The sequence below is a fragment of the Amblyomma maculatum genome, chromosome 2 (assembly GCF_055883805.1).
Source record: "Amblyomma maculatum isolate TAMU_Amacu chromosome 2, ASM5588380v1, whole genome shotgun sequence".
Classification (NCBI taxonomy): domain Eukaryota; kingdom Metazoa; phylum Arthropoda; class Arachnida; order Ixodida; family Ixodidae; genus Amblyomma; species Amblyomma maculatum.
The window spans coordinates 175,980,089-176,006,263 of NC_139345.1; the positions used below are offsets into that span (position 1 = coordinate 175,980,089).

Sequence of the window (26,175 nt, forward strand, 5' to 3'; positions counted from 1 at the left end):
CACTGGAACGCCAGGGCGGAGCTGTGGCCCGAACGACAGTGACAAGTCGCTCGAGCCCCTCTCCGCCGCCTCAGGCGGGAGAAAGGGAACGGGGAGAACAACTGGGAAGCGGGCGGCGGCCGCGCTGAGGGCAGCCGCAGCAAGCCCGGATCCCACAGAGTTCACCGCGACAGCGTTTATACTCCAATGCTTTAAAAGTGATGAATTGATGCATAAGGGTTTGAATCGGGCGGTGACTCACGCCATCTGTTGCGGCAGCGCCATACGGTCGAAGAAATTTCCCGATGAGTGCTGAATCGCATCTAAGCGAACCTGAAATGTTCTTTGTTACTCCCTGAACTATTAAAACCTTAAAAGCGTTAACTATTGGGCTAGTTGGTTACCAGTCTTAAGATTCGTGTAGTTTAGCGCAAAAAGGACAGGACACACAGTAAGGAAACACGATGTGGTAAACAATATTAATTTTAAGCCTGAACTTTAGTTACGTAATTAGCTTCTTTCTAATGACGCACCGAAACATTAACTGATAGTCTTAAGGCAATGCATACAATAGGCCCAACGTTTTTCGAACAGAAGCAATGTGGTTTTGTGGCAGGGTAATCGCATGCTCGCCTCGCACTGCGAAGGAACCGTGTTCGACTCTGCAGGTTTCAGCAAAGATTTATTGTTTCTTTACGTTCTTATGATTTTCGCGTTACAGTCACAATGTCGACACCGGATTTTCTGCGACACCTAGGTTAACCAGGTCCTACGTACCAACACGCTACTGCACTACTACACTAGTACACTACTACTACTGCTACTTGAGTGGTAGCAGGTATTACCAGGTTCAATTCGTGGTGCTGCCGGGTACCCACCGGCTTTTTCAGTGGGTACAAGCTATCCCCCGGCCTGGGGCTCGGCTCTCATAGGGTGAAATGCTTGGGGAAGGGGTCATGGCCCAAATAGTTGCGCCGATGGGCCAGTGATTCGTTCCGCCATCGGACAACCATAAGTCCGCCTCGCGAAGCAGAAGCCCTTATGTGGCACTTTTTTTTTTCTCGCAAAGTCAGACAGCCGGAAATCGTGACTTGCCCAGGACTGCAGTGATTCTCTGGAAGTGAACTTCATCAGTAACAATGAACCTTTACGTATTTCGACACGCTGGTTTAGAGCGTTAATGCTATAGTGTTGAAACCGTGGTGACTGCCCAATTTCGTGCATTGTCCAAGGCCGACTTCCCGGACGTGGTCGTTTACTTCCGATCATATGACGCACATAAAACACGAAACGACAGTGAGAACAGGGCCGGCTTGCACGATAAAGTCCGAGCTAAGTCCAGACTTAAATGGTGTCTTTAGAAAGACCAAGCTTATTTAAGACGGCTCGTGTTCCGCACGTCGAACGCTTCGGGTTCATGTTCACCAGAGTGGCTTCCCAGAACGGCCTCAGCAACCACTTGGGGCATTTTTCCTCGTAACACAATCTTAAGCCGCAAAAAGCAATGGCACGGATTTTACACAACGCAAAATTGACGGAATGTGTACATCTTACAGCAAAGACAGTGCCAGCGCATCCCTGTATTTCCCTAATTTCTCTACTTAGACACCTGGCGTCCTTGTGTCTTAACCAAGACAGCACTAGAGTCGTAATCATACAAGCGACTTATTCAAGTCAGGACTGAAGCCCAGTCTTGACTCCAGTCTTAAGCGGCCATGCTATTGGCCTATTCTTTAGACTCCAGTTAAGTCTGGACTTAGCTAAGACAGTCTTAAGATTGTTTTGTGCTAGCGGGCCCTGGACGGACAAGAGCTCACTAGCAACTGATGCGTGATCGAAGAATAACCTCTGACTCAGTGAGCATGCGCCAGGACATTCAGCAGTGTCAACAGCACAAAAGACAAATCAAACCATGACGTAGCTGTATACTATATACATACGGAAGAAACCAGGACAAAAAGTAAAGCCAACGGGTTATCGAAGCAACCAATCTACACATGTTAAAGGCGAAACCCGCATGAAAGCGCTACAAAAACGGCTATCAGATACCGAGGAACCTGCGTTCTTTTTTTAAGCAAAAAAAGAAAAAGCTGATAAAGGACTGACACACGTTACTACCTGTGGCGATTATGTTCGAGGCTTCCAATATCTCTCTATTCATCTCCCGATAATAAGTTGCGCACTCAGGTTGATCACACATCCGGCCTCACAGTCTTTGCATCTTTTAGCCAGAATAGCAGCTTAGGCTTGTTGGTTATGCATCTTGAGGTAACAGCGCAAAACGTCGTTGTGTCGTCTTCTAATCTTGTGCTCCCGTCCACGTTTTGCGCTGTTACCTCAAGATGCATTTTTTGGAGTGCAGGGGAAGGTACAAACCATGGCCTGTTCTTAGCGACATAGCATGGTCGCGTACACTTTCGTTCACGCATTTACCCGTCTGGCCCACGTAAATACGGCCGCAGTTAAGGGGAATGCCATACATGACACCTGTCGCACAAGGAACGAACCTATTCTGGTGGTTTACCCCACAGGAAGTTTTCTTTGTGTGCCCTGCATATTTTGGAAAGCTTATGCGAAGCGTAAAACACGAGACGAACACCAGCCTTTTGTTTCTCTTTCAGTCGGGTTACTCTTTGGAACTAATTACTGCTGCGTCTGAGTCATTACTGAAGGGCTACCGAAAGAAGAAACCGGTTAGTGATCTCTGCACACAAGTGCTTAATCCTACCAAACAGGCCTTCGAGGTGATACCTTACATTGACAGCGTGTCTTACAACCTTGAGAAAGTAGCAGTGTTTTATGTGCGCTGTTATTACATGGGACTACGAGGACTACGAGGACAATGGGACTACGAAGACGAAGACATGATTTTGGACATGTCATAATATTTGTTCTGATATTTCAGAAATTGTAACTGCACAGACTACTGGGAAGTTTTATTTTTAAGCGTAATACAAAACGCAGACAGGTCCGGGCAAAGAAAGTAGTAACAATTAAGGTTTAAATGCGTGCACAACGAAACTGGCGAATGGCAGTGGGTTGTTTTCGTGGTAAGCAGAGCGCCAAGCTGGAACGTGCTTCCTGGCGTCCGCTATGAATGCTTCCTTTTCTTCCTCGGGCAGAATAGGCAGAACCGGATTCGACATCAGGAATATCTCTGTTGGAGAAAAAACGGAATATAACCCATTGCGCTGGCATAAGCATTCCACCCTGATGGTTCTGTTCTTGCTCTGCAATAACTTGTTTGTGAAACTGAGCTCCCTAGACACACTTTGCAACTCATTTAAGGTGACTCATGAGGTGAGATAACATGGAGGTCGGTGGCATATCTCTGTATACAAAAACATAATGGGGCTCCCGTCTTTCTCCACCCTTTCAGAAACGACTATGCCTCTTAAGACACCTTAATATTGAATTCGATAGTAATTGAGTTTTAAGGCACATTACGTTTGTTTTATTTGTTTGATTTACACGCTTCAAGACGCAACGCGTCTGAGGCTATGAGGAACGATGCACTGGAGGCCTCCAGAAATTTCGACTACCCGGTGTACTTTAACGTACACTGACATCACACATTAAAGCCCCTTGGTGCCGCCGTGGCCGGGATTTGACCCCGCGTCCTCAGGTTCAGCAGTTCAGCGTGGTTATAATCAATGTGCCAAGGCGACGGGGGTGCTTCCTCGATTGTCTGCGTCAGTTTTATTGTGGCATTCATTAGCGGATTTGCCGACGCCTACTGGTGGTTAAAGTAGGGCACCAGATTTTTAGGTTGGGTCAATGCGCAATTTTAGAATTTTGAAATTGTGCTCTTGATTAGTTCTTCGTAGTCACCTGACCTTTCTGATGACATTACTGCTTCGGCTTATAAAATAATTTTGTATTTCATGCCTTGGCCTTCTCTTTTGACCGGGTTTGTATCACCCCCAAATATTTGTGATTTTCGAGACTCAAAATTTTGTGTTTGACTTCTTCAATTGGCGTTTTGTGATCGTCCTTCGTGGTAACGTGCCCTCGGTGACGTTATCACTGTATAGCCCAATCAGAGAATGTGGGTACATTCGTGATGTCAAAAGCGCTAAATAATTAACATCTGTGGAGTGCTCATTGACAGCTGTCAATAAACATCGCGGTTGCAGTGCTTGAATTCACTATTCGCTGTCAGGGGCACCCAGCCTTCCAGCTGGCCAAACACAACACGCATTGCGAACTCCGCCAACGATGTTAGGTCTACCAGTCAAACGGCTGAACAGCCGGTAGAAGCTGACGTACATAATATTACAACGAGTGCGTGTCCTTTAAAGCGCGTGACAAGTCGTCGACAAAATTGGATAACACAAGGTGACATATATCATCTCGGCTTCTGGCTTGTTTGACTTCCCAAAGTGACGCAATTAGTATACGCTAGCTTTGAAATATAAGCGCACACTTCAAAGCACGGCATTAAATGTTGAACTTGAATGCAGGGCGGAATATCTCAATAGTAAAGAAAATAAATTGAAATAGCGGACGTAATATGATATGCGTTAAGAAATTTCGAGTTATGTATTACTTCTAAGTAGCAGAAGCGCCACAATTATCGCTAGAAGAAAAACACGCTGTATTGTGCATATTCATGAGATATTTAATAATAATAGAGTCGAACGCAGAGCTAGTTGGTCACACATCTCTTGGAAGAAGGCAGCAGAGTAGGTTGAAGAAGAAAGTAGAATTTTTGCGCAAACCGGCAGGATGTTAAAGACAAGGAAGAAGTTGGCTGCAGACGTGAAGTGAAGAAAGAAGATGTGCGGTTGCTAGTCAATATAGTTGTCAGTGCAACGTTGTCCTTGTGTGCGAGTGTGTGCCTCTTACGCTTTGTGTTGTTACCTGCTCTGCTGCCTTCTTCCAAGAGACATTTAATAAGTTTAAGGAATGCATTTGCGCACGACGATAGAAGTAATATTGAACAGGTGGGCAATCACGTATTCGTCAGTAATACAACAGCGAACAATTCAATGAACGAAACAATTCGAAGTGAGCACAGGAAAAATGTGATCTCTGTTAGAAAAGCAAATTTCCTTTCCCCCACCGCATTTCTTACAGCATGTGCGGAGGCAAATACTGAAAGGAACCTGGTGCAGCGTGTATGTCTACTTACCAACAGCTTTTTCCGTGTCCAAAAACGAAGACTCTCGCTGCCAAATATCTAATGTTATTAGCGTCAGGCCGGCAGAGTGGACAAGGTTCTCCACGTAGGATTTAAGCTCAGCCGCATCGGTGATGTCATGGGTCTTCGGCACGGCCCCTTCGGAAACCTACGACAGAAAAGCTGGTAAGCTTTTAAGGCTACACTCAAAACTGCCCGAGAAAAAATGTTTCATCTAGGTACTTACTACAACGAGGTATTCACGAACTGTCGTCAATAACAATAACGAGAATGACAAAATATTTGTTCACAAAGATTAGCGTAGTTAATTTCCGCGTGATTTGGTCATATCAAGAGACAGTAGTGAAATCAACACATTAGAGAAACACCGTGACAGTGTTTAAAGCGAAAAACGACAATTTCACTGCAAGGGTGAGAATGAGGAAGACCGGATAAGGCAAAAAAATAAAGACGAAAGCCATATAAAACAGGGCAAACCAGGATGGCGAACAAACGCAAAGGAGAAGGTCGATGCCGACTAGCAATTGCACTTATTTCATATTGTATGCCATTTTGTTTAAAAACACCCACTCGCACTCAGCGAAGTACGGGCATGAAAAGTAGCCTATAAAAAAACAAACAAAACGCACAAGTATTTTGAGAAAAGGAATGAACAAAGCATGAAACAGGCATCTGTTGTAGGCCGTGAAAATATCGACATTGAAGCACGTCTTGTTTTTACATTTTTACTACTTTAAAAGGAAGCCTGTCTTGTGCATCAGCGGAGCCTCTTTCCAAAACAAGTGCCATCTTTGCCAAAATTAACCAGGCTGCAGCCGTGTGGTAGTAAATTCATACCGTATCCGAAGCTTCAAATCTCTGTAAAGTGAAGGCGAGCGCCTGTCCTCACTACTTAACGAGTTGTGATTCTCTGGGAATCCTTATTGGGCTTTATAATACAAGTGAGAAACCAAACAGAAAGCCTGGTTACTTTTGGCAAGATGGTACTTATTTTCTGTATTGTTCAGTGTAGTTGTGTTGCTATTAGTGGCCGCAGGTGTGAATTATGAATATATATTTTGTACGGAAACTGGCCTGCATTAGGAATAAATTCACTTGGTAGCGCCTGTCTATCTTCTGCTTCCTTTCGCGTTCGTCATCAAAGTAACTGATGCCGCAATAGCAGGAATTCCAACTCCTTTTTATGTTCGTAAAATGAGCTAAAATGAGCTATAGAACTTAAGAGCTATCAAACTAGACTTTTAAAACGTTGTGCATTCAGTCTTGCTGACATACCGTCCTGAAAATTCTTATTTTGCAGCTACGATGAGTTAATGTTTTGATTTAGGCTCATTAGATTAGATTTGAAATTTTCCTCCGCGTCAGTAAATAATTGCAGACATTGTTGTTTGTTCTGAGCTCTAGCTTTACACTGTTTCAAGATCAATAACACATTGTTACTGAGGCTGCCTCTGTTGGAATGCCGACACACGTTGGACCTACCGATTTAAGAATAAATACCGCTGGTAGCATGAAGAAAATTATCTCGTATTACTAAAGAAGATGCGAAGAGATATTGTTTAAAGAAAAAAGGAGACAGAACGCGACCGCTAGCTTTTTCAACATCGCGCGTACATCGGAATACTTTGTCCAAGGCTCCATCTTGGCCATCCGCCGAATAAAGTCGAACACGTCGCAGCGACCCAGGAACAGCAGCAGGCACTCCCCGCCGGGAGACATGAGGCGGGAAATGTTGTCGAAAGCCTTGGCCTGGTCCTTCACCCAGTGCAGGGTCCTCATGCTGTACACGCGCTGGAATGTGCCGTGCTCGGCCAGGAATTGCTCCACCTCCATGCCTATGTCCAGATGCTTGTACTCGATCTTGGGGTGCGGGAAGTGTTGCCGGGCGTACTCCAGCATCTTGCCAGAGAAGTCCGTGGCCACAATCCGTCTACATGGTGGACACCTGCCAGACCCAGTGTAACGTGTGAATAAACGCACAAAGTAAACCGAATATATATATATATATATATATATATATATATATATATATATATATATATATATATATATATATATATATATATATATATATATATATATATGCCGTCGCCAGTGACTGGCTTGATTGAATAAGCTAGAAAATCTATTTGCCTCATAAGTGACAGAGATTAGCGGGCATAGTAATGTAATTTATTTTGTAAGGTTTTATTTTGATCCTAAAGTACTTTGTAGTGTAGGGGGCAAGAAACTATGGCGAATAGAGTGATAGAATGTAGTCGCAATGGTGACAGCATGAAGACGATACAAATAAGGAGACCGCATGATGTCAGTGGCAACTGAAGCGTCACAGACCATCATGTCGGTCGCCTGAGTCTTTGGACACAGGAACGCCGTAACTCACTGCGCCTATGTCGGTAGGCATCAAGTCAGCAAGGTCGTACTAATTATGTATTACTCTTTCATTGGAAGCATCACGAAATACTCGATAGTCAAGGTTACTGGAAAAGCAGAAGCGAAGCCTTTTACTGAGGAAACCATTTATTCAGTTGGGACTCATGCAGGAAGAATATTGTGCTTGCAGTTCTACAAGACGAAGTATATAGGCGAGTTGGTTGTGTACGTTACGGTGACTGATATGAGTAATTAACACAATTGACTTTGCGGCAAAGACTGTCAATAGCTCTCAAAACACTTACGTTTTATTCTTTAGGCGCATCAAGCTGCGATTGAAGCTGCGACTTAAGGGTATGACGAAATAGCTACCTGTAGTCCTCTGTGGTGCTTCTACATTGATAATTCGAAGACACGCAGTCTGCACAAATAAAGTCGCTTTCAAACTTCGAACGCGAAGACGTTATCTGTCTTGATAACGACGTATCACGGCTCGACTTGTGCTGGTGGCCACCGCATATCTGCGCATATTTTTACAACACATTTTTTTTTTTTTTCAGTTATGGGGTACGGCTGCGGCAACGAAGACTGCGATGCCTATTCGACCTAACGAGCTGAATAAGTTAACACAGCTCAGCACAATTTTCCCAAAGCTGCTGCTTCTAGGGCAGAAGGCCGGTTTGAATACGAAGATGAGTAAGAATATTGCCACAGACCATCGTGAATATATATAGGCATTTCAAAAATGAGACATCCTTCTCCGTGTTGGTCGTTTCATCGAGACGATTATCAGGGGTAGTCTAATACTGTATTGGCACTAACGGCCCTTACATACGCTAAACGCTGGTGTGATTTCAACGTTTTTTCGAACAGACTAGGAGGGGAGAGAGAGGGGGAGGAGATTATGAATAGTGCACACCAGTTAAAATCTAGAGATGCTCTATTCAGCTAGAAGACCAGGCGCAGCTGTTTATGGCCTTTTAATGTTTGTTTAGCCGCTTGCATTCAATACCGAAAGTTCATTGCCCCTTTTTTCCAGTAACTTCGTCGGTATGGCAGATGCAGTGCGCATGAATACAAGAGCTTATGCCACGTTTGATTTTGCATCAGTCGCCGCGTCTACCTAATAAACACTCTGTCAGTTATTATCTACGTCTTCAGCTTTATGTGAGGAGGAACCTCCTAAAAGCTTTGGGATACGCTCTTTTACATACGTAGCGCCTACTCTTTGCATTATGATCTAGATTTTCTTCAGGGCAAAAAGAGCAGTCCACAAGAGCCACTTTGCTCGAGGGACAACAAGTGAGCAATTTGGTCGGCCGCGGTCTTGCCCCGGCTACGTGGACATGGGGGGCCTTGCTGCTTGCTCGCAATGCGAACGCCCGTAGTTTTTAAGCATAGCATGCTCTTAGCTTCCGTTGTCGGCCACCTTGAACTGACGTCGACTCAACACCGAGAGCGAACATCCGGGCACCGATTCCTATACATGCAGGCTCTGACTGACATTTGACGAGACAAACTCTCCACTCTTTAAGGCTTCTGTGCCCTCCCCAAGTATGACGCCTCAGCAGACATGGCAGTAATTGAATTACTGTAATTCAGTTATTGTGTCCGGTAATTTAGTAATATAATCAATTAGTTTTTGACAGCAATTTTGCAACAAAAGTGAATACTTCATTATTTTTACAAAATGTATCACTACTCTTTCGATAGACAAAACTGAGAGTGTCACAAGAGGAGGAATGACGAGCGGCCAGCCTGGGTCAACGAAACGGATCGGCAAAGGAAACATAATTGAGAACTCTGCGTCTAAGACCTGTTTCATGTGTATCCGGGTCGCTTAGTGCGGCTACAATTTGGGTAGTTTCAATCATTCCCCAAGCAGCAGGATGTCAGGCGTCAAGCGCCGTTGAAGGGACAAATCGTACAAGACGACCGGAGCTCAGAACTAGTTCGGAGCTTGCAGTGGCACTCCCTGTTGCGTCGCCTAGGACGCAGTGGGGCCTGGTAACACTCGTCACCACAGGCAAAAGAGCAAAAGAGGGTGGGGTATTCGGCCGGAAAGGGTCCATGGCGTGAGCATTACTGAGCCAATGTGTCATGTCGGTTCTTAGGACCTCGGAAGCAATAAATAACGTAGCTTCGGGGCCATCAAACGGTGGAGCTCTGGGCCAGCAAGACGCTGGGTTCGCCGATCATTTGTGAGCTTTCTACCATGCTTCTGTTTTCGTTTTTTTTTTTGCCGTTGTGTTATTTTTATAATTATACGTGCTGTAATAAAGCGTGAGGAAAACGTTTTCTGGCTCGAAATTTGGCGGGAAGACGAAAGAATATGTGTGTCGCGTCTATAGAGAGAAGCTGTTTTCTAGCTTTACTTCGTGTTTGCATGAATAAAAGGTAGAAAGTATTTAAAAGATAATTGTAATGCAGTTTCATTACTTTTTGGAAGCAGTACTTAATAATGTAATTCAATTACATATTTTGTCAATTTCAAGAAAGTAATTAGTAATGTAATTTAATTCATTTTAAGGGATAAGTTCGCCATCTATGCGCCACGGTGCCACACACTTGCGCGTAGAACATCACTCGACATCGGCGATAGGTTCAAATGTGTTCGGGTGTTTGGAATTAAATCTGCCACTGCGATGCGGCCGGAGCTCGTGGCGTTCATGGTCGTATATACGCGCAGAGAGTACTCGAACTGTCAATTTCCCCTATATTCTTGTCGCGCAAGGGTTTCGTAGTGGCCGCGTACTATTCTGCATCGTTCCGCCGTCAACGCCAAAGATGTTTAAGCCGAACAATGAAGCCTGCTGAAAGGAGAGGTAGGAAGCACCTTTCGAAAAACGATCGCTTTGTGAGTTATTCGTCAAAACTGAAGACTGCTCGCCCCTGCCAACAACGTGCTGCCCCCGTAACCATCTCATTCTCATGCATACTCTTGGTTACACGGGAGAAGCAGTCGTTCATTTTTTTTTCATGTCTGTTTTCATTCTTAATATTGCTATATGTTCCCAAATGACTGCAAGCTTTAACTCTTTTCTTTGCTGCTTTCTTTCGTACATTTGTTTGGTTCCCGCGATTATTTTTTCTTTTCTTTTTATTTTTTGTTCTGTTGCTATAATTCCTTCCGTAACATTTCCTCTCTCCTCCCTGTTTTTGATGTCTGCCCATATTTATTTCTTATATTATTTTATACTCGACTTCAGTTTCCTGTAGGCCATTTATCTCGTTTTTTTTCTTTTTTTTATCTTTCATTTTCCACCGATATTTCTCAGCCCCTTCCCTCCCCTCCCCTGGCCACCTGTGAGCACATCTGACGCTCATGGGCACTCTGGATCCAACCGTGCTTCATTTAAAGCGAAAGGCGTCATTATGCGAAACTCCCTCTAACATTATTCTTGCCTTTTTCAACAAAAACCCGTTACCCATAAAAATGGTGTCGGCGTACGGCATCACTAACAAAACTCTATGAGATACCAGATCTCCCGTTTTTCGTGTCATAATTGTGACGCAACCGTTTTTAGTGCAGTTTCAGGTAGTGCCATACTGTTTCATTTCAACTGAGCATGCATCTGATAGTTGGAGACTTATCAGAGATGAGGTTCAAACCGACAACATACGTGTACTACGTCCAATTGTATGCCTCAATCAGCTCAACACAACGTGATCTAGGTGGGGCTGCCAGAGAAGCAGAATGAGTACAAAGGGCTCCAAGCCGCCATTCACGTGGTGGGAAGCGCCACAAGAAGATGAGTCGTCGCGGCTGCGCATCGCGTGAGTGAGCTTTCGCTTCATATAGGCAGGTGGTCTCTGTTGAAAAGTTTCTGGCTTCATAATTTAAATCCCTCTTAAGCCTCTCTGGCCTCCAGAAAGCCACAACCCCTCGTCATTTCTTTTTTCTACAAATTAGTATTTCTCGGATTTTTATTCGGCGTCTGCCCTTTTCTTTAAAAAAAATGGTTCTGACTGCGATAATATCTCCGTTTAGACGGGCTTCCTCACGCATTTATTTTAGGCTGTTCCGTTCTATTGCTCTTTCTTAAAAGATATTAAGCCCCAACTAACATCTTTTATGTGGCCGAAACTAAAATATTTGGCTGTAATCGACTGAATTTGGAAACGTAGATTCATTTTTGCAGTACTAAATACTTTGCATCGAGATGTCAGCGCACATCACTAATGTTTATACTCAAAAGTATTGAGCGCGTTAGTACTGCAGCCTTGGCAACAATTTAAATAGCTCCCAAAGCTGAGCTTTTCTTCTATTCCGCTGTGTTATAGTTTTATTTTTTTTAAGAACAGCTAACTTTAATACAGTCTTTGGTAAGAATTAGCGCTCACGTATAGATTTATATCATCTTCTAAGAGTATTTGGGATGATCGCAGTGAAATTCGTGGACTTATAGTTTAACCAATTTTATCCGTTTCCTCAGCATATAAAGCTGCCAGTGTGTGTTGCGGGGGTTATAAGCAACCGCGCCTGGAAATATTTTGAATTTAGGAGTTCTCAAAAGACTCGCGGCAGTGGCACTGCCTTCATGGGCAAAAGTTTGGCGCAATGCATGTCACCTGGGCAGTATGTGCTCTCGAGTGATGTCTCCCGTTCCGCACCCGATGTCCAAGAACTGCTGCTGGGGGTCGCTGGCAGGGTACTTCCACTCGAACGAGTTTAAGAAATCGAGGAAGGGCTTTTTGTGCAAGGCGATCTTGCTGGCATATGCGCCGGGAGCGTCCTCTGTTAGAAAGGGACCCGTCGACGCTGGCGTGGAGGCGCTCAGCTGATGCACAGTTTCCAGGGGCATGATCTCTGCAGCAGGGAAGAGAAACAGAGTAGTACTTCCTTGCTTAACTGCAGTGGCATTAGCTTCTTGTTTCCGTGCCATGGCGATGCCATTATTTACTTATTAATTTATTTATTTTACGCTCAGGACACGAGGGCAATACAGAAGGGTGGGGGGATACATAAAATCACAAAATACACATAAATGACAAATAGAAAAAAATACAAGTATATAAAAATAGCCGCAAATGAAGAAGACAAATATGTTCAAAAGGCAGCGGGGATAAGTACAAGAAACTTTTGGAGAGTAAAAGGCAAATAGTCACATAGTTACGAGCATAAAAACATTCAAAGAGAATCAATAACTTCGCGAAATGCGTTATAATCGGACACACAAGCAATATTATGGGGAAGGTGATTCCAGCAGGCACAAGTTCTGGGTATGAATAAATAATGAAAACATTTTGTGTGACAAGATATAACGACAACTTTGTGGCGGTGATCAATGCGTGTCGATATGTCAGATGGTCTCGTTAGTAATCTGTCTTTCAGATAGCTCTTGTGATACATTTTATGAAAAAGGCATAATGACGCTACTGACCTACGGTGAGATAGAAGTGGAAGGAACAAACTTGATTTCATGTAAGTTGCACTACTTGTTCTGCGATTGTTAGAAAACTCTGGTACGTTAAAAATTAGAATATTCATCATCTGTTAGGAGCCATGGCATTGATTCACTTGTTCCCGATTTGGAAGCTGTGTGCAGAACAGCGCCTGTCGTTTCATACTTTCTAACTATCGCAGAACAAGTAGTGCAACTTCCATGAAATCAAGTTCGTCTCTTTCACTTCTATCTCACCGCAGGTAAGTAGCGTTATTAGCATTTTTTATAAAGTTTTTCACAAGAGCTACCTGAAAAACAGATTGCTAACGAGACCATCTTACATATCGACACGCATTCATCACCGCCATAAAGTTGGCGTTACATCTTGTCACACAAAATGTTTTCATGATTCATTGATACCCAGAACTTGTGTCAGCTGGAATAATATTGAAGAAGAAATGTTACCCGCTAAGTCATTTATATAGATGAGAAAAAGGAGGGGCCCAAGGACGGACACCCGAGACATGCAAGAATGGACAGGCAAAGAATCTGAGTCAACGTTGTTTACGGTTAAATATTGTGAACGGTTAGAAAGAAAGCAGTGCAGCCATGCAAGTACATTAGGGTCGATGTTAAGGTTGCCTAATTTGAGGAACAGAAAGTCGTGAAAGACCTTGTCAAACACTTTAGAGAAGTGAATGAATATGCAATATGCTTGAGATCCATGATCAAGGATGCAATGAAGGTCATGTGTGAAACATATTGTTATGGACTTTTTCTCAAGCAGAGCACGGAGGAGGGAAGAAGGAAGAGGGAGAAGAAATGTGTGCGCCCGTTCCACCTTTGTCTTGGGGCACCTGTGTTGCTCCCTGCTGGCCGTGTGTACCTGGCGTACTGAACCGGCTAGAACGTCTCGGTCGCGACGCTAAGGACGTAGCATTGTGGTAGAGGTGCGGGGTAACGATCCCTGGCGCTGCACTCAGCACCGATACAAGTGGAGCCTCGCCGGTGTCGTCGCCTTGCGGGCCTCGAGCCGCAAACCAGCGCCATGCAATAGAAGGTTTACAAAAGTAAGTCTGGCAACCATGAGCGGCACGCTGATCCGGTGCTGGCAGCCATATTTTGTTCGCTCCAGCCGTTCGCTTTGGTTCGCTTCGTGTCCGTCCGTCAGCGCCCGCCGTTCTGTCCGCGCTTTTCATGTTGTAACCTAGTGTGCTGTGCTTGGACCTCTCTTCTGTCCCTGGCGGTGTCTGTTAGCGAAGCCAAGAAGCGTATTTTGACAGCCGAGGCGTAGCGGTTACAAACTGCTCTACGAGTCGTGCATGGGCCCCTCGTCGATCCGCGCAGCGTCGTTCGTATCCAGGTACAGTATCTAGAGTTTTGTAATGTGAGGATTTTTTTAGTCTGTGTGCCTTTGCTATTTACTTTAACGACTATGAGAGACGATCGCGAGTTTGCTTGGTTTGCGCATCACCGTCGCTTATCCCATTGCTACCAGTGGGATACTTGTTGGTGAAATGAGCGAGGATGCAATTTGTTTTGAGATGAAAGAATCGTGCGTAATTTGACGTTAGTCGGAATGGCGCTTAGCACTTTCTTGCCTATGCCGTCGACCCAGTTATTGGCACGGGTCTCGGAAATAAACAGGGGCTGCGTAAAAAAAGAAAAGAAAATGTGTCATTGTAATTTTTGCTTCCAGTGAGTGAAGATTGATTGGTGTGCAATAGGCGATGATGAGATAATAAAATATTTGTAATTAATTAAGCAACTGACGAAATAAAGCAACAAAGAAAGAAATTGGAAATTGAGGGTTTAAAGGAGACAAAAGGCTCAGAAGGAAAAACCAGTACTTGGTGATGCTAATGAAGAAAGTTTAGAATGTGCAATTGATTAATTGAAATAATTGAATTCGTTCAAAGGTGTAAAATTGCTCAGAATGGAAAGGTGATTGTAGCTGACCCTGATTACTGGTGTATAAAAATATAAAACATTAAATAAAATAAAGAAACAAATAATCGAAATATGAAATAAATCAAAGATAAAAATTCAAAAAGGGCAGAAAGAAAATGTGTGTGTGTGTGAGACAGAGACGCTATCGCGTCATACTCTTAACGGCGGAGCTTGTGTCCCCTTAATGTTTTATAACAGTATTATATAATATAAATCTGACTTTATGAACACATCCAGTTGCACCAAGCACTGACATTTCGCAGTAATGTGAGTTGACATTTCAAATTTCTTTTCGTTTGAGCCGAGTTCCTCTTCCTCCGAGTTCCTCGAAGCTTCTCATGACAGCACTTTCATATGAGGTTAAGGCTTCAAATGTCTGCTATCTGACAGAGGGAATAAACAAGAAATCGGCATGTTTACAAAATCAACTGAATTTCAGGTGGATGTCAATTAGCGAACCATGCGGCGACTCGATAAAACGCACAAAAGTGAAAAGCAAACTTCGTTATTTTATCGGCCGCACTAGCAGGTATGAAGGCACAGAATGCAAACCTGAGGTGCGCGCTCTGGACGCGCACCGGACTTCGCATGCATTATTACGTGATAACATCTTTCGAAACGGGCTGGACGTGAGCATATTGCAGCACACTAGTGGGATGTCATCTTCTCCTGCTTTGCTAGACGCCGCGGGTTTGGAAGCCGATTTTGCAGCGTGAAACACGCACCTCGGGCGCACTAGACAGCCGTATTGCTCTCTGCACCAAGCAATACAATTTCGTATGACTGTGAAAGTAGTTTCGGTAATCATGCCCTTGTCTTAAATCAAATACACAATGGTAAATGCAACCTATGTACAAAATGTTTCAAGGAACGTATTTGAACTATAGTTCAAATACGTTCCTTGAAACAATACATGTTCCTTGAAGCAATACATGTATATCGGTATACATGTATTGCTCCTTCTCTCGTGTCCTCCATCGAAGCATAATCTTATCCTTCAAGTTAACAAGGCTCCATAGCACGCAAAACAACCTTGCTGTTTTAGGTGATAGCACGTTCTGTGAGCTAGGTCCCAGTCAGAGGGACGTGCAGTAATGCTTTACATGATGCAAGTGAAACTTTTAAAATCGATTAAGATTGGGAACGAGCGGTCGCATATACGCGTACACCTTGTTTCCGTGCGCATCTACGACGATGCGCTTGCTGCAGAAGGGTACGCAGCAACATGCTGGCATCATTCCGAATAGAGCTTGGTTCTAGCAGCGACTGCTGTGATGTTAAAAAAATAAAACAATCGCTTGTGATCATTCCAATGCTCCTTGCGGTTTAAGCACGGGTTCCACGAAGGAGCAGGTTGACAGCGTACTCGATGGGAGGCGCGGGCGGACTGAACAAAACATGGCCGCCGCGCACAGTTTCTCTCTCTTTCACTCGATGGCGCAACTTTTGTACAGCCTCTATTGGCCAATGACCCGCAAGCAGCCCGTGGGGAGGCGGTGATCCAGGCTGAAGACCGGCCTGCGGGCGCAGCGAACAGTTCCTCACATCACTATCGGGAGCCTCGGACTTTGGCGGGAGCGGCAGGCGAGACGTCGACGAGTGGTTGACCTCATTGCCAACGGGTGAGCCGCTACAATCGATAGAACGCCGCCGCTCAGCTTGCAAACGTAATTTTCTTCCTAACACATACCGCCCTTGTTTGGTTCGAAAACCACGAAGACGCTCTTACCACCTGGGACCGTTTCGTTATCGAATGCGCCAGTGATTTTGCGAATGCCTTGTGCGAGGCAAGCGGGTCAAACACACGCTTCCGCACAGAGCTCAGCTACCTGGGGAAACATGCACAACTTACATAGAGGAGGTCCTGAAGCTATACAAAATAGCAAGCGCTAATATGACCGAGGAAGATAAAGTAGAACATCTTCTGAAAGGCATCGCAGATGATGTTTAGAATTTTCTAATTGCCAAGAGGACCAGAAAGCCGTCTGGAATGTAATTCGGCACGTTCACATATTCGAGACATTGCAGACTCGTCGCATAACGCCAAAATTTGGGCGGCTCGCCAACGTTCTATCTGTGACGAGTATTGAAGACAGCTTCATGGACTTGTCATCGACGATCCGGCAAATAGTTCGCGAGGAACTGCAGCGGTTCGAGCCCCCTGCCCGGTGTCCACCATCCTTGCCCTTTGACGTTGTCGGCTCTCGAGGGCCTCTCTCCTTGCTCTCCTCGATGCCCGTTCTGAATTCTATCAATACGGCACACGCCGATGCTTGCTCCAGCAGCCTGACGCCAAGGTTCGATAGCTCTGGTCATCCGCCTCGCTACGACTCTCGCCCGGCTAACGTCTTGTCGCACAACGATCGGAACTATGAGTACCATCCTCAACCACCACCTGCTCGCTATTTCCAGCGTCCAGCCCGAAGGCCTAAGATGAGTTTCTCTACCCAATGCGCCCTGTTTCCTTGCAACCCTCTAGGGAACAAGGTTTTCGCCGCACAACCCCCGTGTGCCACCGCTGCAGCATTGAGGGGTACATAGCTCGATACTGCCGCAGCCGCCCACTCACCCGTTATGATCGGCCCGTCCAACATGCTCCGTCACGTAACCGTTTCTACGACGCTCCTTGGCAATGGCCGCCATCTTCTTATAAATATCCCCAGACCGATGGACCGCGCAGACGCTGTCCTGCTTCCGCCCGAAGTTTCTCGCCACCACCTGCCTCTTCTGCGCGCGCTCTCCGTTACCACGGTCACAGCGGCGGTCGCCATCGCCTTTGCTGGAAAACTAGTCAGCGCGGCCGCCGGAGACTGTGCGCTGCTTGTAGAAATTCCTCCATCTGTTGTTATGTTAAAGAACAAGGGCTATGTGCTTGTAGATGGTGTGGCGACAATGGTTTTAGTGGATACTGGGGCAACCATTTCAATCATGAGTTTATCGCTTAAAAGCGGTTAGGACGCAAAGTTATGTTTGTTTGGGACAGAAATGTGTTTTTATGGCGCGGGTGGTGAGGTGTTGTGTCCGCGGGGTATGTGTCGTGCTTCGGTGTCTTTGGGTGGAACGGTATTCGCAGCGTAGTTTGCTTCCGTGATGCACGCATTACATAATTCTAGGTATTGACTTTTGAGAATGTGTGGCGCTACGGTCGACTGCCGCTCTGGGGAACTCTGCGTTGATCATTCCCTTCCTTCTGGGCTTTTAGAGGAGCCACATGTGTTCTGCGTAACATAGGATACCAATGTGCCAGGCCTGTCTATGGTGTGCGTCCCAGTTTTGTGCCCCAGCCGTGCTTCCGACACTTCGAGGCTAATGTGGCACCGCTTCATTCTAACTGTGCAAAGAAATACATTCTGGTTCCTCATTGCCTACTATCGGTGGTCAAGGGCTGCTCACGGCTGTGGGCCATCAATTTTTTTTCGCAACCTGTAGTTTTGCCTGTGAATATGAAGATTACGACGCGTAGCCAAGACGACGCTCCGTAGGTGGCTTTGGTTTCTGATGCACCCGGCGAAAGTGCTTCCGCTCCAGCCCCTGACTCATAACTGCATCGGATGATCAGCCGCTATCTATAACCAGTGAACAGCGTGACGCTTTGGAGGCCTTACTGGTCAAGTATTCTTCCATCTTTGATTTTTCGGAGCCCAGTGGTTCACGGTGCATTCCCGTGACACGTACCCGGCATCGCATTGGCACAGGCTACTCACACCCAATTCGACAGAAGCCGTACAGTGTCGCCAACAGAACGCCAGGTCATCAGTGAGCAGGTTCGGGATATGCTGGAAAAGGGTTTTATTCAAGAGTCATGCCGTGCCTGGGCCGCTCCTGTAGTTCTGGTGAAGAAGAAAGATGGTACATGGCGCTTTTGCGTCGACTATCGCCGCCTGAATGCCGCAACAAAGAAAGACTTGTATCCCCTTCCCCGGATCGATGACGCCATAGATTGTCTGTTCTCCGCATCACACTTTTCATCCGTCGATCTGCGATCGGGATATTGGCAGATCCCTATGCACCCTGACGACTAGGAGAAAATGGCTTTTATCACACCCGATGGTCTGTTTGAATTTAATGTAATGCATTTCGGGCTCTGCAATGCTCCTGCAATTTTGGAGAGATTTATGGACGCGATCCTACGTAGACTAAAATGGCAAATATGTATGTGCTACCTCGATAATGTCGTCATTTTTGGCCGGACATTCAATGAGCACAATGAACACCTCGCTCTTGTGCTGGACTGCTTCAAAAACGCCGGTCTAGTACCTAATTAGAAGAAGTCTCGCTTCGGTGAGCGTCATATTTTGGTACTAGGACACCTCGTCGATCGTGAAGGCGTCAGACCTGACCCCCAAAAGACCGCGGCCGTTGCATCCTTTCCAGCACCTCAGAAAGTCAAGGAACTTCGAAGTTTCCTAGGACTGTGCTCATATTTTCACCGCTTCATTCTTCGTTTTGCTGACATCGCTAACCCGCTCACGTGCCTTCTCCACAAAGACGCTCCCTTCGAGTGGACATGAGAGTGTGACTCTTCTTTTCGCCAGCTCAAGTTTTTACTAACATCATATCCGATTCCCCGGCATTTCAACCCTTCTGCTCCAACGGAACTGCACACGGCCGCCAGTGGTGTTGGCATTGGTGTTGTGCTGATTCAACGTTACGGCGACAAGAAACATGTTATTGCTTACGCTAGTCGTTCCTGGAGCAAACCTGAACGCAATTACACAATCAGTGAGCAGGAATGCCTCACTGTACTTTTCGCCGTTGAGCAGTTTCGCTGTTATCTATACGGGCGACCCTTTCCAGTGGTTACTGAGCATCCCCGGTGCTGGCTGATAAACCTCCGTGACCCATCTGGCCGTCTTGCACGGTGGGCAATTCGTTTACAAGAGTTCGATTACACAGTTTCGTACAAGAGTGGATGCCGGCACGCTGACGCGGACTGTCTCTCACGATTACCGCTTCCCACAACGGAATGTGGCGCCGACAATTTTGATCATTACGTCGCTGCGGTTTTAGCTCCATTCCCCAATACCTGTATGTTCCGCATTGAGTACAGGAAGGACGAGAATCTCCAACCATTCTTTACCGCTGCAGATTACTCTACAGCTTCCAGTCCCTATTGTATACGGGGTGGTCTTTTGTACAAAAAGGACTATTCTGCCACTGGTCTCCGCTACCTTCTGGTGGTGCTCGTCAGCCTACGCTCCTCTGTTTTGCACGTTATGAGCGATGACCCCACTTCGGGACACCTGGGATCTGCGGGGACGCTCTATCGCATCCAAGAGCATTTCTACTTGCCACGGATGCGTGAAACCACTGAGAAGTATGTGGCTAGCTGTGCTCAGTGTGCGAGTCACAAACGCACCGCCGGCACGCTTCCTGGTCTCCTTTACCCAAGGACGCCTCCAAGATCTCCTTTTGAGAAGGTGTGGGTAGACCTTCTGGGACCATTTCCCAAGTCTCATTCTTGCAGCCGCTAGTCGTCATCTGCACTGATTACCAAACTCGTTACTGTGAGACGGCAGCTCTTTCATCGGCTACTGCACACCAAGTCTCCATCTTCTTGCTGCACTTTGTTACACTGCGCCATGGGCCTCCCTGAGTGTTGATCAGCGACCGAGGTCGTCAGTTCACCGCTGATTTTGTCAAAGAACTCCTTTGTTTGTGCCAAATGCATTTCCGAGATTCTACCCTTTATCATCCGCAAATGGGTTGACCGAGCGAACCAACCGGACACTCACCAACATGCTTTCAACGTACGTCGCCGCCGGCCTCAAGGGCTGGGACTCTAAGCTACCATTTATAACATACGCATACAATACTGCCCAACAGGAAACAACAAGTTGTTGAGGGTGTGTCGAGGAGACCAGGCATACAATACCGCCCAACAGGAAAGAAGTTACAATCCATTTTTTCTCCTCTATGCCTGGTCTCCTCGACACACCCTTGACACCATTTTTCCGTTCTTCGAAGACGACGATCCTGGGATTGCTGAGATCCTCTGCCGGGCTGAAGAAGCCCACCGGATAGCCTGCCTGAAAACTCTGCCTCACAAAAGCGCTTGAAATCCCGCTACGACGACCAACATTGCCACGTCACCTACCTCTAGCTCCCTGGCGAGATGGTATGGCTTTGGCGTCCACTAAAGAAGCGTGACTCAAGTCAGAAACTGCTCGCGCACTATATCGGTCTCTATGTTATCCTCACGAAAATTAGTGACCTCACCTATGGGATTGTGCGCCTTACCAAAAGTAGCCGACGTTCTTCACGAACTGAGCTTGCTCACCTCGCGCGTCTGAAACCCTGCCATCCTCGTGCTGACGATTGACTCGCCCTGAGGGCTTCGCCTGCGACGGGGGAAGTGTTATGGACTTGTTCTCAAGCAGAGCACAGAGGAGGGAAGAAGGAAGAGGAAGAAGAAGTGTGCGTGCCCGTTCGACATTTTTCTTGTGGTACCTGTGTTGTTCCCCGCTGGCCGTGTGTACCTAGCGTACTGAACCGGCTAGAACGTCTCGGTCGCGACGCTAAGGGCGTAACAATATTGGCTGAGTTTCGCGTAAAAATGACTTACGAAATCCATGTTGGACAATTTCGAAAAAGGAATTTGATTCTAAAAAGGAAATAAGATGCAAGTATATGATATGTTTCATGATTTTACAAGGAATACTTGTGAGTGAATAGAACGAAAGTTGGCAGGACAATGTTTAATTTCAAACTTTTGCAGGGGAATCACCTTCCCTACTTTCCAATCGTCGGGAATACAACCTGTTTTATAAGATTGATCAAACAATATAGTAAGGATTATGGAACGATCGTAGTCTGTGTTAATCAAGAATTTAGAATTAATGTTATCAACCCCGCAGGAGAAGGGAACCTTAAGATTTTCTATAACGCTCACAGCTCCTGACACCAGGAATAGAACAGGATCGATTGGAACAACACCAAAACCGGCCTCACAGCATTTTCAAGCAAAACATTGTAAAAAAAAAGCCCCACAAACACATTGTCAACAATTGAGCAATACCGTCAGAAGATGTAAGTAGTACTGTGAAAGTGTCTTTCTTGATGACAATGTTCCAAAACTGGTTAGGGTTACTGATCAACATAGCAGGCAAAGTGTTGTTAAAGAATGCATCCTTGGCGTTTTTTAGTGCAGCAACACCTGAAGATCGGCGGCAAGTGCTCAACGAGCTCCGCCCTCTTCAGCCCACTGGGTCTGGGTCTATCCAGTTCGAATCCTACTCAAAGGCTCTCCAGTCACGGAGTCCCAAGCACCCCAGCGTACCAGCTAGGGAGCCCCCTCAGCAACCTGTGGCGGTGGATATCCAAGCCACACTCACTTCGGTAACCGAAGCGCTACGACTTGCTGTCCAAGCGCTCATGACCCAGCTCCCACCCAACTCTGGCGCTCGCCGATTGGGAGAAGCTGCTGCTCTCATTACTGGGAGCCCTACCACTCGCCATCATGGCCAGACGTAGGAACAGACGCAACCCTGTTCCCAGGAGACCGCGTGTCTTGCAGTGGAATACCAACTCCCTGCGAGTACGACACGCGGACCTCAAAGATCTAATCCTCCAGAAATCTCTGGAATTTGATGTCTTTGCTTTACAGAAGACCCGAGTCCCAGCGGAGAACCTCCGACTACCAGGATTCACCGGGTACTCTGGCCGCTCATGCTGCTCCAACCAGGACTGCAGTGATGCCCCCTGCCTGGATCCTTCGCATCCACAACACAGGCCCCGCACAGCCATCTATGTGAGGAGTGACATACCCCACACACTGATGGATGTTGCCCAACCTGACCTAGGACAACTGGAGATCTGTGCCGTGCGCGTCCGTATGGGTGACACGGACACCACAGTTGCTTCAGTATATGTCCCTCCAGGAGTTCCTTGGGACCCCTCCTGCCTCATTGCCCTTCATTCCCGTCTAGGTAAGGATGTCCTTATCTGCGGGGATTTCAACTCCCACCACAGGGCATGGGGCAACCAGTCCAGCACCACCCGAGGCAAAATGCTCTTGGACGCCATCAATGCGGCTGGCCTTCGTTTCCTACAGCCTACCTCCCCAACCTCCATTCGGCCAGGACGATCTTCTTTCATCGACCTGGCTCTCATCTCTGATGCCTGCCACTATTCGTGGGCCAGAGCACCTGACTCTTTGGGCTCGGATCATTTTCCCATCTTCCTTAACCCCTCTGTAAGGGGTAGGAGGAGGGAAAAGCTCTACCCCATTACCAAATGGGCCGAGTTCAGAGAACGAGTGAAAGACATCCCACTTGCAGGTGACTTCCTGGATTTTCTTGGACGTTGTGCCAAGAACTCCACAATCACCTGCGCAGTACCACTACATGCACCAGTCCCGGACCTACGTCTACTCGGACTTAGGGCCTCCAGACGAAGGGCTGAGCGAGTGGCCGAGCGCACCCACCATCCCGAACATTGGAAGGCCTTCTGCAGGATCGATGCTTGCTGCCGTCGTCAGGCCAATCGTCGTTCCCGGGAAAGCTGGGCCAGCATTTGCCGGTCCATACAGTCAGCCAGACAGTCCTCTGCTGCCTGGCGCATCCTCAAATCCCTTTTGCAGGTTGCCTCCAATCGACAACCTGTCCTGGGAGCAGCCATCGCAAGAAGCATTTCCTTTCAAGACTTGGCAGATCAACTTGCCGACTTCCTTTCCAAGTCAGCCACGCCCCCCCCCCCATCCGCTGGACTTCCAGTGGCGAATCCCCCTTCGCCCCTTCGGGCTACCCCTTCACCACCAGCAGCTTTGGCACAGACCATCTCTGCCCTCTGCAATGAACCCATTGCCCCTCATGAGCTTCAACGTGCCCTCAACCGCTCGAAGAAGAAATCAGCTCCTGGCGCTGACGGACTTACACTCCAGATGCTCCGTAATCTGGATGCCCCGGAGAAGAAGCGCCTCCTCGCAGTCTTAAACGACACATGGGACAGCAGCATACTACCGGACAACTGGAGAAATGCCATCGTTGTTCCCATCCTTAAGCCCCGTAAGCCGGCTAAACAACTATCCTCCTACCGTCCTGTATCTCTCACATCTGCAGCCTGCAAGACCATGGAGTTCATTGCCCTGGAACGACTCACATGGATCGCCAGAGCAACCAACTTCCTTCCAGAGATGCAGACAGGATTTCGGAAGCACCGCTGTACTGCAGACTCTATAGCAGATGTGGTCTCCACCCTTGAGGAAGCCAAATATGCGGGCGATGTTGTCTTCCTGGTCCTTCTGGATGTCCAGTCCGCTTTTGACAACCTGCCCCATACCATCATTGAGCAGGCTCTGGATGCCCTTGGAGTGACTGGGAAACTGCGTAGCTTTGTCTCGGCGTTCCTCTCCAATCGCACCTTCCAAGTTCGAGTTGGGCAAACACTTAGCTCTCCTCGTCCTGTTACATCTGGGGTTCCCCAAGGATCAGTCCTCAATCCTTGGCTGTTCAACCTCGTCCTAGCTGGCCTGCCGAAGTTCGTTCAGCAGATCAGAATCCACAAAGTTTCCTGCTCCATCTATGCAGATGACATAGCCCTCTGGATCCGAGCTCCAAAGAGACGTATTGTCTCCGCTAGGAAGGCTATGCAACAGGCACTGGACGGCGTCCAGTACTTCCTATCATCTAAGGGATTGACCCTCTCGGCTACTAAGTCTGAGGCCCTCGTCTACCATCCCAGAGGAGCACGGAGTTCCCGCCGTCTTGCAACTTTGCATATCGAAGGAACCCCTCTTCCATGGAAACGCCAGGTGAAATACCTAGGTCTCACAATTGACGAACGTCTCACCTGGATCCCAGCTGACAAAGCCCTCATTCCCCATCTTGATCGTGTGGGAAGAGCAGTCCAGCGTCTCCTTGCAAATGGCAATGGTTGTTCTTCCACTTGGGCAATCAAGCTCTTCGAGGCAGCGGCGACTTCGGTCATCCTATATGCCCTTCCCTTCGTCTCCCTTCGGTCGACTCGAGTCATTCGTCTCGACACGATTCGAAGGCGTTGGATTAGAAGATTCCTCGGAGTCCCTCAATCCTCACAGATTCCCGCTACCCTTGCGGAAGCTGGTATCTACCCTCTGGATCTTCTCCTCGCCCAGAGGGGACTGACTCACATTGATCGTCTCAGCCATGCTCCAGATGGTGCCTCACTCCTAGCACGGCTGCACAGCAAATCCCATTCTCGTATGGGTAAGCTGTATACAGTGTACAGAGAAATCATCGGTCCTGTCCCAGGTTTCTCAGTCCTTCCCCCTCCACCCAATCGACCCCCAATTCCTGTCTTTTTGGATACGGATGGTCACACCAAACGTCACACCCCTGTAGCTGCCTTCCAGCAGACAACTGCAGCCCTCCTTGAGGAGTGTAGAGAATCTACACTCCTCTTTACGGATGGCTCGGTTCGACCCGCTACCTTCCAAGCAGCTGCTGCCATGACAGCACCGCAGCTAGACCAGTCTAGGTCCTGCCGCCTGTCATTCCCTGCCAGTTCAACAGCTGCTGAGCTGGCCGGTCTACACCTAGCCGCACAGTTCATCGCTTCCAGTGTCCCTCCTGGACCTGTGAATGTTCTGTGCGACTCCAGATCTGCTCTGCAGCTCCTGACTATCTACCACGGCACCAACCTCTCGGTGAACATTCTCCAAGCCCGTTTCCTAGCCCTTCAGGACTCGGGGTATCAACTGGCCCTACATTGGGTTCCAGGACATACTGGAGTCCAGGGCAATGAAGAGGCGGATGCCTTGGCCAAAGCGGCGCACGACAACGGCGCCCCAGTCACTGAGGCTGTCACACCTTTTGACTTTTCAAGACCCCTCTTGAGAAGGTCGATAAGGTCTTTCCATCCTGACCGTCGTATTGCCGCTGGTGAACGTCTCCAACGGCTCTCTTACCAACTTTCACGGAAGGACAAATCCCTCCTCCTACGACTTCGAATAGGCTGCACGTGGACTCCGTCCCGCATGTATGCCTGTGGCCGAGCTCCCAGCCCAGCCTGTCCCTCTTGCGGCAATACTGGCACACTGGGACACTTGCTCCTCGTGTGTCCAGCCTCCGCTGGCCATCGCCAGAAACTTCTGAATGGTTTCGGAATCTTGGTCTCCCTGCTGATACGGAAGGGCAATTGCTCTTCCCAGCTCGGAACCAACTTTCTGCTCACCGGCTCCTCCTGATTTATCTGGAGGAGTCTGGCCTCAGCTCTGTTCTGTAGGCCTGCATGGGCCTATAGTGCTTCGTGCGGAAATGGCGGCGACATATGCGGCGTCAGCAACCTTCCCCTCCCCAACCTTCCCTTAATCCCAACTTCCCCTTCCCCCTGGTCACCAAGAGTGATGCCACAAAGATGGCTAAC

General features: G+C 47.4%; 1 protein-coding gene across 2 annotated transcripts in view; it reads right to left on the bottom strand.

The window, feature by feature from the left end:
- Positions 1-2,822: 2,822 nt before the first annotated feature.
- Positions 2,823-26,175, bottom strand: part of LOC146200490 (4-vinylphenol methyltransferase 1-like) — a 60,702-nt gene continuing 37,349 nt past the window's right edge. The window contains exons 2-5 of one of the 2 annotated variants that reach the window (XM_084592951.1): positions 12,068-12,305; positions 6,737-7,067; positions 5,114-5,270; positions 2,823-3,136 (exon numbers count right to left, since the gene is read on the bottom strand). In XM_084592951.1, coding sequence (XP_084449077.1) covers positions 2,973-3,136; positions 5,114-5,270; positions 6,737-7,067; positions 12,068-12,300 — 885 coding nt within the window. In that variant the 5' untranslated portion in view covers positions 12,301-12,305 and the 3' untranslated portion in view covers positions 2,823-2,972. The remainder of the gene's footprint in view (positions 3,137-5,113; positions 5,271-6,736; positions 7,068-12,067; positions 12,306-26,175) is intronic. The other variant, XM_084592950.1, reaches the window with a different exon arrangement.